The sequence below is a fragment of the Coenobita brevimanus genome, chromosome 95 (genome assembly GCF_032717465.1).
Source record: "Coenobita brevimanus isolate Jiangsu-jjx chromosome 95, ASM3271746v2, whole genome shotgun sequence".
In the NCBI taxonomy this organism is placed as follows: Eukaryota; Metazoa; Arthropoda; class Malacostraca; order Decapoda; family Coenobitidae; genus Coenobita; species Coenobita brevimanus.
This window is the reverse complement of record NC_137048.1, coordinates 7,099,453-7,115,473: the sequence shown is the minus strand read 5'-3', so window position 1 is coordinate 7,115,473 and position 16,021 is coordinate 7,099,453. Positions and strand designations below refer to the sequence as shown.

Below are 16,021 nucleotides of genomic sequence, written 5' to 3'. Positions count from 1 at the left end.
AGTTACTCTCTTTCTATTATCGACAGAGATTACGTAAATAGCATACAAGTATATTTGGACGCACCAGTTGCAGAAATAAGCTAGTAAGGATGAAGCGGTAGTGAGTTTCCTTAGCTGACAGCAATACGGACCTCTACCTCTTTAACCACTGCAAGAAGCGAATGTGCTGATTAAATCACTAACGATGAGGTGCCATGAAGCCCTCTGTATCACCTAATATACGAGCTACACACTGGACAAATGGACCCTTGGAAATTTTTTTCATACTCTCTATACTGCATTTACTCGAAACTGCCCAAAATCCCAAATCGCATTTCGGATCTGATGGTCAAGAGTTGTGCAAGAGAAGGTTAAACTGGACTAATAATCAATGAGATTCGTTGCTGTTGCACGGCAAAGTCTCATCGAATTTCATGTGAACATGACATTGTCTTCGAGCTGTGGGATGAGATTTAGTTGGTCAGGTGCAAACAAATCAACTCTAACGGCTCTACTGGCACAATACTCACCCTAACCACGTCAGGACAAGAACATACTTTTTGCTTCTTCTCTGCTACCTTCAGACGATTTTATTTAAGTTAGGACAGCCGTGTATTACTGGAGGAGTAAATAAAGGCTTTATCTAATTCCTCAATTTAACGTAAGCTCACCTAAACTGAATAAAATCATCTGGTGATAGCAAAAACAAAATTGGAAATACGTCCTCTGCCTGAAGGGACTAAACTCCCCTTGTGTCTCCACCCAGTTGTTGCTCTGCAGTAAATCCTCCTTATATTTATATATATTTTTTTGCCCCTCTTGCAAATAAGTCCTTAGGCAGCCTAATAAAGTTCCATTGCTACCTGTAAAGTTGATTTTCCAATTTTATCCAATTAATGGTACAGGGTTGGTGAAAAAAGTTGAAATTTTCTATCATTTCCCTTCTATAGAATGTGAACTTAATTTTACTCCTTCTCTGACAGCCACAACCCTACTCACACACTCTTCTATGGTTTTGCTTTCACCTGATGGAGCTGGGCCATTCCCACAACTTGTAAATTAAATTGTGATTGCAAAAAATTCGATGAGAGTTATGAGGTAGCAATGAATCTCTAGGTTACGTGCCAAATCCATCCTCCATACTATTTATACGTGGCTATCAACTGAAAGGTAGGGAGTTAGGGATCTTCGTCAGGTTTAGAGAAACGTGCAATAAATCTCCTCATTTCTATGAAGTACACAGAAGGCAGAATAGAATAGAAATGACGTCAGCCATAACATTGTTTCTAGATAATCGTGCCTGAATATTGGAACTGTTTTGCACTTCCTTACCAACATCTGATTCGATTCTGATGCAGCAAGTCTCTAAAAACAGGATACTTAATGTACTGTTGTGCTGTATATTAAAACACGCTTATATCTAGACACGCGCGATTGGTTGCCTGGTCACAATTGTTACACTTCTCCCTCCCGGAGTGGCTTGGGGACGGATATTATTTTCATTTGGTTTGTCTATATGTTTGTATGTCTGTTAACAAATTTACCGAAAATTACCGGTGCGATATTGACTAAAATTACAGGGATGATGGACTGTGACCTACCGATCACATGATTAAATTTGGGGCCAAATTGGGCCAAGGCCCAGGCTGTAGGCCGAAAAAAAAAAAGTTTTTTCGCCATAACTTTCAAATTCGTCATATCGACATGAAACCAAAACCTAAAGGTGCATCTTTCAACTCTGCATCCTATAACATGCCTCATTACATCAGGGGGGTCACCCCCCCAATTAGCGATAGGGGGGTCAATATTAGGTGAGTCAAGCCTAAAATTTCAAATGGGAATAAAATCGTAAATTTTCACCCGACTTACTCCAAACTGATATGTGACATCTTTGACTATCTTGTTGTGTTTATACGTCAACACTGAAATGACTGCCGGGGACGGGTTTGTCGTGCCTTGGCACTGCTTTTTGTATTGAGTCTGACATGATTATTTTAGTGGCAGAAACAGTTGACCTGCTTGCCTTTTCTCTCCTGTTTTGATGTCTGTGGCTTCCCTTCTCTTTCTAACTGGCCCAGGATTTTCTCCTAACAAAAAGGGTGTGAAAGCATACTAAAGTGAAAGTATATAAAAGCACAGGTTTTATAAAGGATACTTTAATTACATCGATGGGGTCTTCTGGACCAGCAGCTTTGGCTGTGGAGAGTCTGTGACGTGATCCGGAAGAGTGGACGGATACATGGATGGACACGCAAACACGGTCTTGTACATGCACACAGACTATCACATCCTGCCTCATCTACCCATCCATTTATCTGTATATGTATCTATCTAACCATGTACCTATCTATCTGTCTATCTATCTGTCTGTCTGTCTATATGTGTGTATGTATGTATGTATATTCATTAACCCGTACTCAATAACAAGGTATTATTTTGCACAGCTAGGCATTTTCCAGTCGATCCTTCGTCAGGCCTATGACTTCCGTACTCTCAAATTAAGTAATAGGGCATCTCCAACTGAATTAATTTAACTCCCCCCCCCCCTCTCTCTAACTTCATTTTCTTTCTCTGCCAGACGCCATCAGCAGGGAGATACTAACCCTGCAGGATCGACTGTCACTGCTAGACGACTGGTACCAGAAACGACCCTTCTACCTCAGGCCGCTTCAATCACAGCCTCAACGACAACAACAGCACAGGTACTCACGACCGTATTACAGGTGGTATAAAAGGTTTCGTTGCACCTCTTCTTTAGCGAATTATTTTACATACTATACATTATCTTGTCCTGTGTCCTGTTTATTACGCTCAGTATAGTAGTAAAATTCAAGAGGATGGTGAGGTGTAATGTGGAAAAAAAATCGCTAAGGAAGAGGTTTCAAGAAATTCCCAAAACTCTTAACGAGATGAAATACCAGGGATGTGTTATTGCCAGAATGTAATGGTCAAAATCATTGCGACTTTCTCATGACCTTTATTGCTGTTTTGGGGTGGCCTCGCAAAAAAGAAAAAGAAAAACTATAATCACATGTACTGGTCAACTACTGGAGTCAATAGAGTCGAACGGCTCTAGTGACACGAATGAAACAACGCAAAATGTGTTTACAGTACAAGCAGAAATCATGAGTCCAGGGGAAGTCAACCAGAAATCAAGGTACAGACATAAACAAAGTTGGCCGACATTCCTTTGGCTGTGTCATGTCCTGCCTGTCATATTTCTCATTCCTTCCCAGATGACAGTCTGTCCTCTCTTCTCATGCTCCATTGTTATGTGCTTCGTACTGCTATCACTTGGAGATAGTTCATGCAATACTTGCCATTGATAGCCGGCAGAAAAGTGTCGGCCAAGTTTGGCACGTGGTTATATCTCTGCGGCCTTGACTTGTAAAAAGTTTGTACCTCTGGAGCCCCTTTGAGGGTGGTTAAAGTATTTAGATATCTTCTCACTTCGGTTAATGAAGTTACCTCTGGAGCTCTTCTGGGTTTGATTAAAATAGCTTCGCGCTAACATAGCATCATTTTGATTTATTCAGACAGCTTCGTCTGTAGATAGTCAAGCAGAAGTCAAGCGTAAGTCAAGGAATCTTGATTATAAGTCTCGTGAAAACCAATCACAGGGCTGACTCAAAAACTTGCGATCAAACCCTTTGTCATAACTACTTTTTTTTTTTTCCCTCTGAAGCAAGAACATGGACAAGAAAGTGCAGAATCATTCCATGTTTTGTCTTGTTACTGTAAAAGGTAATGATAAGAGGAATAATTTGCAAAGTTCCCATGTGAGGGTCGTATTTTAGGTGGTATCGGAAGCTCGTAGCACCTCTTCCTAATCGATTTACTTTGCATATTACACTTCAACATTCTCTTTTAGCTATTTGTATGTTTTCAGTATTGACATAGTTTGTGACAGTAACAAACAAGTTGCTGAGGAGTAATGTGCAGAATAAATAGGTACGGAAGAGGTAGTACGAAATATCATAAGCCACAGAGGATACGACCCTGAATATTAACTCTGAAAATATATGAAAATAATGCCTGTGCATTAATTATTTTTGGTCTGAAGGTGATCTGAACTCATGCCTTATGGGTCTAAAGTTCAGTCAACAAAAGAAATTTCGAACCCCGTACGTTCCTTGAGATTTGACCATAGTTATATCTGAGAAACTGAAAATTCACATTGGTGGTTACTGATTATAATTCAGTGAAGTAATTTGACGTAGGGTTAATGAGATAGACAGGCAGTGCAGAATTTCAGAGCCCCTCCATTTCTGTTGTGTAATGCACCGCGGGAGTCTGCGTACCTTTTGTTGATTGAGCCTACCCAGTCAGATACAGACACTGTCTAAACCACACCACCCACACCAGACGCTGAGCCATCCAGTAACCCCACCCACACCACTCACCACCGACAACAGACACTGACTCCATCCATATCACCCAGTGACCTCAGCCACATCACCTACTGACTCCACCCACATCACCCACTGACACCACCCACACCACCCACTGACCCCACCCACACCACTCACTGACACCACCCACACCACCCAATGATCCTACTCACACCACCCACTGATCCCACCCACATCACCCTCTGACCTCACCCACACCACCCACTGATTCCACGCACATCACCCTCTGACCCCACCCACGCCACCCTCTGACCCCACCCACGCCACTCACTGACACCATCCACACCACCCACTGGCCCCATCCACACCACTCACTGACCCCACCCACACCACCCACTGACTCCACCCACACCACCCACTGACACCACCCACACCACACACTGACACCACCCACACCACACACTGACCCCACCCACACCATTCACTGACACCACCCACTGACCCCACCCACATCACTCACTGACCCCACCCACACCACCCACTGACACCACCCACACAACTCACTGACCCCACCCACACCACTCACTGTCACCACCCACACCACCCAGTGACACCACCCACTGACTCCACATACATCGCTTACTGACACCACCCACATCACTTTCTGACACCACCCACACCACTCACTGACACCACCCACACCACCCACTAACCTCACCCACACCACCCACTGACACCACCCAACCCACCCACTGACTCCATCCACACCACTCACTGACCCCACCCACACCACTCACTGACCCCACCCACACCACTCACTGACCCCACCCACACCACTCACTGACCCCACCCACACCACCCACTGACTCCACCCACACCACTCACTGACCCCACCACCCACACCACTCACTGACCCCACCACCCACACCACCCACTGACTCCACCACCCACACCACCCACTGACCTCACCCACACCATTACTGACCTCCCCCACACCATTACTGACCTCCCCCACACCACCCACTGACACCACCCACACCACTTACTGACCCCACCCACACCACCCACTAACCCCACCCACACCACCCACTGAGACAACCCACATCACCCACTGACGCCACTCACACCACCCACTGAGACCACCCACATCACCCACTGACGCCACCCACACCACCCACTGAGACCACCCACTCCACCCACTGATCCCACCCACACCACTCACTGACTCCATCCATACCATCCACTGACCCCACCCACACCACTCACTGACCCCACCCACACCACCCACTGGCCCCACGCAAATCACCCACTGACACCACCCACTCAACCCGTTGACCCCACCCACACCACCCACTGACACCACCCACACCACCCACTGACACCACCCACACCATCCACTGACCCCACCCACACTACCCACTGACCCCGACCACTCCACCCACTGACTCCACCCACACCACCCACTGACCCCACCCACACCATTCACTGACACCACTCACATCACATATTCCAACTACACCCGTTGATTCCAACTGTTACACTCTACTCCATCCACACTATCCACACCACTCACCCAATCCACACTACCAACGCCGGCCACTCCATCCACACTACCCACTCCACCATACAACTCATACCGCTCATACCACTCCCACACCACCCAAACCACCACACCACCCACACCACCTGCTGCTCCTACATCACACCAGCTGTTAACTAGAACTACAGCACAGCGTCGTTACACCATCCACTAAACCCACGCCACACCATCCGCACACCCCATACACAACACAACACCACCCACACCACATCACTCACTCTACACCACTCACATCAACCACACCACATGGCATCTCCCTCACCACCACCACCACCTTTCACTGCATCCACACCAAATCACCTACTAACCCCATCCACATCATCCACTGCTCCCATTCACAGCACCCTCACCACAACAGCACCCATACCACACCATCCACACATGCGACTGTCCCAACCCCCTCTACTCAAACCATCCACACCACACCACCTGCGCCACCCCCACCACACCTCACAAAACTACGCATACTACACCAACCACATTATACCAACCGCACCATACCACCCATATTATTATACCACACCACACACTCACCCACACCAAAAAACACACACCACCCAAACAACACACACCACACCACACGTACCACAATACACCATCTACATCACCCTCATCACCCATGGTACACCACCCACATCACATCACCCACTCTATATCACACCATACAAACCACACAAATCATACCAATCACCCACACCACATCACACCATACCATACCACACTGCATCACCCACGCCAAACTACATTACCCACATCACACCACACCAACCACCCACACCACATCACACCATACAATACCACACTGCATCACCCACACCAAACTACATTGCCCATACCACACCACATCAACCATACCACACACACCACATCTTCCACACCAACACACCACACTACACACACCACATGACCGAAACTTCCCACACAATACCACTCACACTTTACCACTGCACTTACATCACGACTTAACATCCACACCGTAACACACATGCCACCCACACTACACCACCCAAACTACATCTCCCAGTGCATTCACACTACATTCAGCACCAATACCATACCACATCCAACACCAACTGTTACACTGCATTGCTCACAAAGTCACATTACCCTCACCACACCACTCACATCAGACTATTAACACCGCACCACATCATCAACACCATCCCGCTACCCTTCCCAGACTACATCACCCACACCATCCACGTGAAATTTCCCCTATCTCATACCACACCCTCCACACCGCACCACCCACACTACGTCACCCACCCCACTAACACCATCTCCTCCGCATCACTCACAACAGTAACACCAACCAAACCATATCACAGCACCCACAATACTTTTACCACATCACCCACATAGCGCCATCATACTACACCACCACACGACATATCCACACCACACCATCCATACCACTAGCACCATCCACACCACACCAGTCACAACAATAGCACCACCCACATCACATCCCAGTACCCACAACACTCCAACCACCCACACCACACCACACCACGCTAACGCCACACCACACTATATCATCCAGACCACACTACCTACCCTACACCACATTCACACTACAACACCCACCCACCCTCACACAAACACACCATCCAGACCACACCACCACACGAAACATCCACACCACACCTCCCATACCACTAGTACCATTCACACTACACCAATCACAATAATAGCACCACAACTCAACATCTCAGTACCCACACCACATCAAGGACAACACACCAAATCACCCACACCACACCAAACGAACACCGCACTACCACACTACCCACACCACACCATCCACACCACTCCAGCAACACCATATCATCCACACCTCCAATACCACACTACCCATAGCACCCATACCACCCATACCACACCACCGACATCAGACCAGGCCACAGCACACTCACTGTACCACATCACACACCATCCACACCATTCCACCAATATGACCTATACTACATTATCCATACCACATCACACTACACCTCACCACAATACATATCCACCCCTACCGCATTACCCACATTGCATCATCCGCACAACAGCGTACATGCCTCACCACTCACGCCACACAATACCACCATGCCACCCACACCACACCATGTCACCACACCACCCACACATCATATCACCACACAATATCACCATACTATTAACACACAACCTATACCACACCGTATCACCACACCTCCCAAACCACGCCACACCACCCCGACTATCGACACCACATCACACCATCCCCATCACACCACACCATCCCCAAGTCAGCCGCACTATCCACATTGCTCATACTTCACCATCCACACCATACCACCAATACCAGCAATACCACACGATCTACACCACATCATCCACACCACCCTTACCACATGATCTACATCATCCACATCAAATTACCCACACCACATTGTCTACACCACCCACACCAACACCACATTACCAACACATTATCCACACCATTCACACCACATTATCCACACCACCCACACCACATTGTCCACACCACATTATCCACACCACCCACACAACATTATCCACACCACCCACACGACATTATCCACACTACCCACACAACATTATCCACACCACCCACACCACATTATCCACACTACATTACCCACACTACCTACACCACAGTATCCACACCACCCACACCACATTATCCACACTACATTACCCACACTACCTACACCACAGTATCCACACCAACCACACCACATTATCCACACCATCCACACCACATTACCCACACCCATCACACCACATTATTCACACCACCCACACCACATTATCCACACCACCCACACCACATTACCCACTCCATCCTTACCACCTACACCACATTACCCACACCACTCACACCACATTATCCACACCACCCACACCACATCATCCATACCACATCATCCATACGACCCACACCACATCATCTACACCACATCATCTACACATCATCCAAACCAGATCATCCACACATCATCCAAACCACCTCATCCATTGCACCCACACCACATCATTCACTCCACATCATCCACACCACATCATCCATACCACCCACACAACATCACCCACACATCATCTACACCACATCATCCACATATCATCCACACTACATGATCCACACCAACCACACCACCCATACCACAGCATGCACATCACATCCTCCACATCACCAACACCACATCCTTCACACCACATAATCCACACCACCCACACATCATCCACACCACATCATCCACACCACCCACACCACATCATTCTCACATCATCCACACCACATCGTCCACACCACCCACACCACATCATTCACACATCATCCACACCACATCATCCACACCACCCACACCACATCATCCATACCATCCCCACCACATCATCCACACCATCCACACCACATCATCCACACCACCCACACCACATCATCCACACCATCCACACCACTTCATCCACGCCACATCATCCATACCATCCCCACCACATCATCCACACCATCCACACCACATCATCCACACCACATCATCCACACCACCCACACCACATCATCCACACCACCCACACCACATCATTCATACCACATCATCCACACCACATCATCCATACTGCCCACATCACATCATCCACACATTCCACACCACATCATCCACACTATCTACACCACATCATCCACACCATCCACACCACATCATCCACACCACCCACACCACAACATCCAAACCACCCACACCACAACATCCACACCACTCACACCACATCATCCACACCACTTCATCCACACTACCCACACCACATCATCCACACCACCCTGACCACATCATGCACACCATATCATCTACACCACATCATCCACATAGCATCAGCCATATCACTCACATCATGCAAACCATCCACACCACATGATCCACACCACCCACACCATGTCATCCACGCCACATCATCTACATCATCCACACATATCATCTACAACACATCATTCACACCACATCATCCACGCCACCCACACTACATCATCCACACGAACTATCCATACCACACCATCCACATCATCCACACCACATCATCCACACCACATCATCCATACCACCCACACCACATTACCCACTCCATCCTTACCACCTACACCACATTACCCACACCACTCACACCACATTATCCACACCACCCACACCACATCATCCATACCACATCATCCATACGACCCACACCACATCATCTACACCACATCATCTACACATCATCCAAACCAGATCATCCACACATCATCCAAACCACCTCATCCATTGCACCCACACCACATCATTCACTCCACATCATCCACACCACATCATCCATACCACCCACACAACACCACCCACACATCATCTACACCACATCATCCACATATCATCCACACTACATGATCCACACCAACCACACCACCCATACCACAGCATGCACATCACATCCTCCACATCACCAACACCACATCCTTCACACCACATAATCCACACCACCCACACATCATCCACACCACATCATCCACACCACCCACACCACATCATTCTCACATCATCCACACCACATCGTCCACACCACCCACACCACATCATTCACACATCATCCACACCACATCATCCACACCACCCACACCACATCATCCATACCATCCCCACCACATCATCCACACCATCCACACCACATCATCCACACCACCCACACCACATCATCCACACCATCCACACCACTTCATCCACGCCACATCATCCATACCATCCCCACCACATCATCCACACCACCCACACCACATCATCCACACCACCCACACCACATCATTCATACCACATCATCCACACCACATCATCCATACTACCCACATCACATCATCCACACATTCCACACCACATCATCCACACTATCTACACCACATCATCCACACCATCCACACCACATCATCCACACCACCCACACCACAACATCCACACCACTCACACCACATCATCCACACCACTTCATCCATACTACCCACACCACATCATCCACACCACCCTGACCACATCATGCACACCATATCATCTACACCACATCATCCACATAGCATCAGCCATATCACCCACATCATGCAAACCATCCACACCACATGATCCACACCACCCACACCATGTCATCCACGCCACATCATCTACATCATCCACACACATCATCTACAACACATCATTCACACCACATCATCCACGCCACCCACACTACATCATCCACACGAACTATCCACACCACACCATCCACATCATCCACACCACATCATCCATACCACCCACACCAAATTATCCACACCACATCATCCACACCACCCACACTACATCATCCATACGAACCATCCACACCACATCATCCGCACCACCCCCACCACATCATCCACACCACCCCCACCACATCATCCACACCACCCACACCACATCATCATACCATCCACTCCACATCATCCGCTCTGCATCATCCACACTACATCAGTCACACCACATCATCCACAACTCATCATCGACACCACACCACCAACTCCACACCACCCACACCACACCACCCACACCACATCATCCACACCACGTTACCCACGCCACACCATCCACACCACATCGTCCACATCACACCACCTACACCACTTCATCCACACCACACCACCCACACCACATCATCTACACAACACCACCCACACCACACTACCCACACCACATCATCCACACCACACCACCCACACCACGTCATCCACACCACACCACCCACACCACATCATCCATACCACACCACCCACACCACATCATCTACACAACACCACCCACACCACATCTTCCATACCACGTCATCCACACCACTTCATCCACACCACATCACCCACACCACATCATCTACACTACACCACCCGCACCACATCATCTTTTACCATATCACCCACACCACATCATCTACACCACATCATTTACACCACATCACCCACATCACCCACACCACATCATCCACACCACATCACCCACACCACTTCATCCACACCACACCACCCACACCACATCATCTACACCATATCACCCTCACCACATCATCCACACCACATCATTTACACCACATCATCCACACCACATCATCCACACCACAGTGTCCACACCACATCATCCATACCACCCATACCATATCATCCATACCACCCATACCACATCATCCACACCGCCTACACCACGTTATCCTCATCACCCACACCACATCATCCACACCATATCGCCCACACCTCATCGTCCACACCACATCGTCCATACCACATCGTCCACACCACACCATCCACACCACATCCCCCACACCATATCATCCACACCACATCACCCACGTCACCCACACCACATCATCCACATCACATCACACAACATCGTCCACACCACATCATCCAAACCACATCACCCACACTACATCACCCACACCACATCATCCACACCATATAGTCCACACCACATCGTCCACACCACACCACCCACACCACATCACCCACACCACATCATCCACACCACATCACCCACACCACATTACCTACACCACATCCGCTACATCACATTACCTACTCCACATCACTAATACCCACATCACATGAAAAAACGCACAACGCATCTCCCACACCACACGACCCACACCATCCTCACCACATTACTCACACTGCACCACCCATATCACCACAGCACACCGTCCATACTACGCAGATCATCCCAAACATCCACACCTCACCACCCATACCACACCACAGCACCTACACAGCACTACACATCACAACACGCCACACTACGTCACCCACTCCACACCCCACCACACTACCCCTAAATTATACCACAGCACATCACACGACACCACCCAAATAGCCTCTCTACCTCCACCACCACACCAGCACTACTACCTACCACATCAGCACCTTCCCATACCACTGCCTACACCAGCAACTTAACCACCCCCACCCCATATGTTATCTCCCCCCTCCCCCGCCTGCACTTGACAATTAATCACAAAGCACTGATGTTATGCAGGTGCTATGTAAGTGTTATGGTGGTCCTATGCAAGTGTTATTCAAGTGTTATCCAGGTGCTATGCAGATGATATGCAGGAGTTATTCAGGTATTATACATGTCTTACACACGTGCTATGTAGGTGCTGTTCAGGTGTTGTACAGGTGCTTTGTAGGCATTATGCAGGTGAGAGTACCAGTCATGAGAGGGAGCTGAAGGGCGTTTGTGTAACTGGGTCATGGAGCAGCTCAGTTCTATACCTATCACCACATGAAGGCGTCCTCTCAAGCACTTTTTGTTTTTAAAGGGCGAGACAAGGTTATTACTTGTCATATGTTTAGCATCAGCCTATACTGTAGGTTTATTTCATCATCATCATCCACTCATCATCATCATCCACCCATCATCATCATCATCATCATCATCATCCACTCATTATCACTGTCATCGTCATCATCATCATCATCATCATCATCATCATCATCATCATCATCATCATCTTCATCATCATCATCATCATCATCATCATCATCATCATCATCATCATCATCATCATCATTCACTTACATTAACACCTACACTGTCTTTGATGCTTTTGGGTTATTTTATGCATTCTAAAGCCACATATTTTACGGCTGAGAGAAATCCTACCTTTCAGTGGCTTCAAAAAAACATCTCGAGTAATCTTCTCTCTGCCGCTGGTTCTCCTGGTGATGTGATTTTGGTTAACATCAGACGATTTTTCCGTCCAGGAGAAAGGATATCCATGTATTATAACTCTCCCCTTCCACTCCGCTGGGGGATTTCTCGTGTGTTTAGGGGACGGCAGAGTCAGTGTTGTCAGTGTCTACCAGGCATCATTTATTCATTCCTACTTCCCCAGCCACACCCACGCCCACACCAGTAGACTGAGCCTTTCTTACAACATATAAGATACCATCAGTCTGGTTTCTAGTGAAGTGCTATTACAGACCGACTGTATATGTGCACCAGCTCATAGGTATTGACGATTATTGTTGTGGTGGTAATGATACTGATGATTTTAACTGTAGTGATGACAGTGATAATGATGATTTGTTCCTTAACCCCTTCAATGAGATGATGTATTAGGCTGTTTTTGCTGTCTCTAAACCTTTAATATCAGCTGAGAAGAGTCTTTTAGAAGCCGAGGGTTTAGATATGGCATTTAGTAAGCCCTTGGTAATAGAGATGCTTCACGAGTTGCAGGAAGAATACAGCATCAGGCAAAACAGATCAGGAGATGCTGTCTGTAGTTTTTTCATCTTAACCTAGCTTTGCTTTTAGTCCTTGTGTAACTTATCTACGAAGCTCAGTAACAGAAAAGATTATTACTACGGCTCTACATAATTATATTTTTTCATTACTCTTCCTTGTGGATAGCATTATATTCTTGTGTTAATCTTACTTCACGTAGCTCAACAGTAGTGAAGGAGAACACGGCAGTTCTACATCCTTTTCATAGCACTTCTTTGTGTCTAACATTATATTCTTGTGTTCCTCTATTGCTGCTACTCAGTAGTCAAGATAAATAGATGACATTTTTCTTTTCTTCTTTCAAATTTTCTAAGTTAGAATAAAAACAATGAAATATGTTGTTTCAGTGAGGTGGAGCGGCGTCTGTGGTGGGTAAGGAACTTGGAAAGAGGGTTGCTGGGTCCACGCGGTGTTGCCAGAGACTTTACCAATAATGTTATGCTGGGACCCGACCCTGAGGACCCCTACACCCCCCTCCACTTCCCACACGTCACCAGGGCCATCACCAGGGCACTCAATCACCTCACGCCATGGCACCGCGTCCACCTTGAGCTATCTTACGTCCTGACTGCCCTCGCTTCATACAGACAACTCTTCGCTTCAGACTTCCCCGCTGAGCCTGCTTACACTAGCTGATTCTTCTCTGCTTCTTGGCATATAACGTCTACGTGGAACTATTCATACTTACCGGCTGTTCTTCCTTCATTCAAACAGTTTTTCCCTCAGACTTCCCCACCTAACCTGCCTGTACCAGCTGATATCTCCCCAGTCATCACAAACTGAATGTCCTCGCTTCATACAAACACTTTTTCTCCTCACATTTCCACGCCGAACCTGCCTACACTAACTGGTGCCTTTCTGTATACACTGCCTCTCTGCGGTTGCTTATACAGTTTACTACGCATGTTCAGCTGATGGTAACGCGTTCGCCTCCCGTTCTGCGTGTGCCCTGAGCCCAAGGGTCGAAATCCAAGACACAGTGGTGGACAGTTCAAGTGGGTGCTGGTAGTGTGTGGTTTCATAATGCTTGCGTATGTTTGCACTCTGAAGGTTCCACTGACACACACACACACACACACACACACACACACACACAAAGTGACTGACGGTGCAGCAAATAAGTGACCTAACCAGTGCGAAGATATATGTACAGTCGCTCTCATAAGTAAGGATACACATGTAGTCGTGTTGTCTACTGTAGTGCTAAATGTTGATATAAAATGTAACTTTTCCTCTTACTACCGGATGCACTGAAGACACCTTTTAGTCACATCATCTGATTTACATTTTTTTTCTTAACTCAGAACTGGAGTAAGTGCCTGTCGAGATCAGTTAGACTTTAAACCCGTAAATCTGGTGACGTATTGCAACGTTTATGCTTGTTGTATCAGGCGATTTTATCCAGGTTAAGAGAGTTTATTCGAACTGGAAGGGTTAGTTACAGCCTTCACTAACCCCTTTATTGCCAGGGGACTCTTCAATGCTGAATAAAATCGTCTGGTAACACTACAGACCAAACCAACGATGTCACACGGACTGAAGGGGTCAAAGCATTAGGTGACTCTCCTCTGAGTAACAAACTAAATGGTTTCCTGTAATCCTAGAAACCATTTACTACTTTGCGAAGTAATTATATAACCAAATGATGCCTGGTGATTTCTTGGGTTAAGGCGCTCAGATCGGATGGCCCGCAGGGTTTACATCTGAGGGTGGGTTAAAGTTTATTGTTGACATATTGCCACTCAGGGGCAACGGGGCTGGTCACCCTCACCATAAATCTAGGGACTGAGTGGCAAGTC

At 47.4% G+C, this 16,021-nt stretch overlaps 1 protein-coding gene across 1 annotated transcript in view; it reads left to right on the top strand.

Annotated features, from left to right (window-relative positions):
* Positions 1–14,868, top strand: part of LOC145413187 (aminopeptidase NAALADL1-like) — an 88,257-nt gene extending 73,389 nt beyond the window's left edge. The window contains exons 15-16 of the mRNA XM_080282913.1: positions 2,558–2,681; positions 14,570–14,868. Coding sequence (XP_080139039.1) covers positions 2,558–2,681; positions 14,570–14,858 — 413 coding nt within the window. The 3' untranslated portion in view covers positions 14,859–14,868. The remainder of the gene's footprint in view (positions 1–2,557; positions 2,682–14,569) is intronic.
* Positions 14,869–16,021: the final 1,153 nt, after the last annotated feature.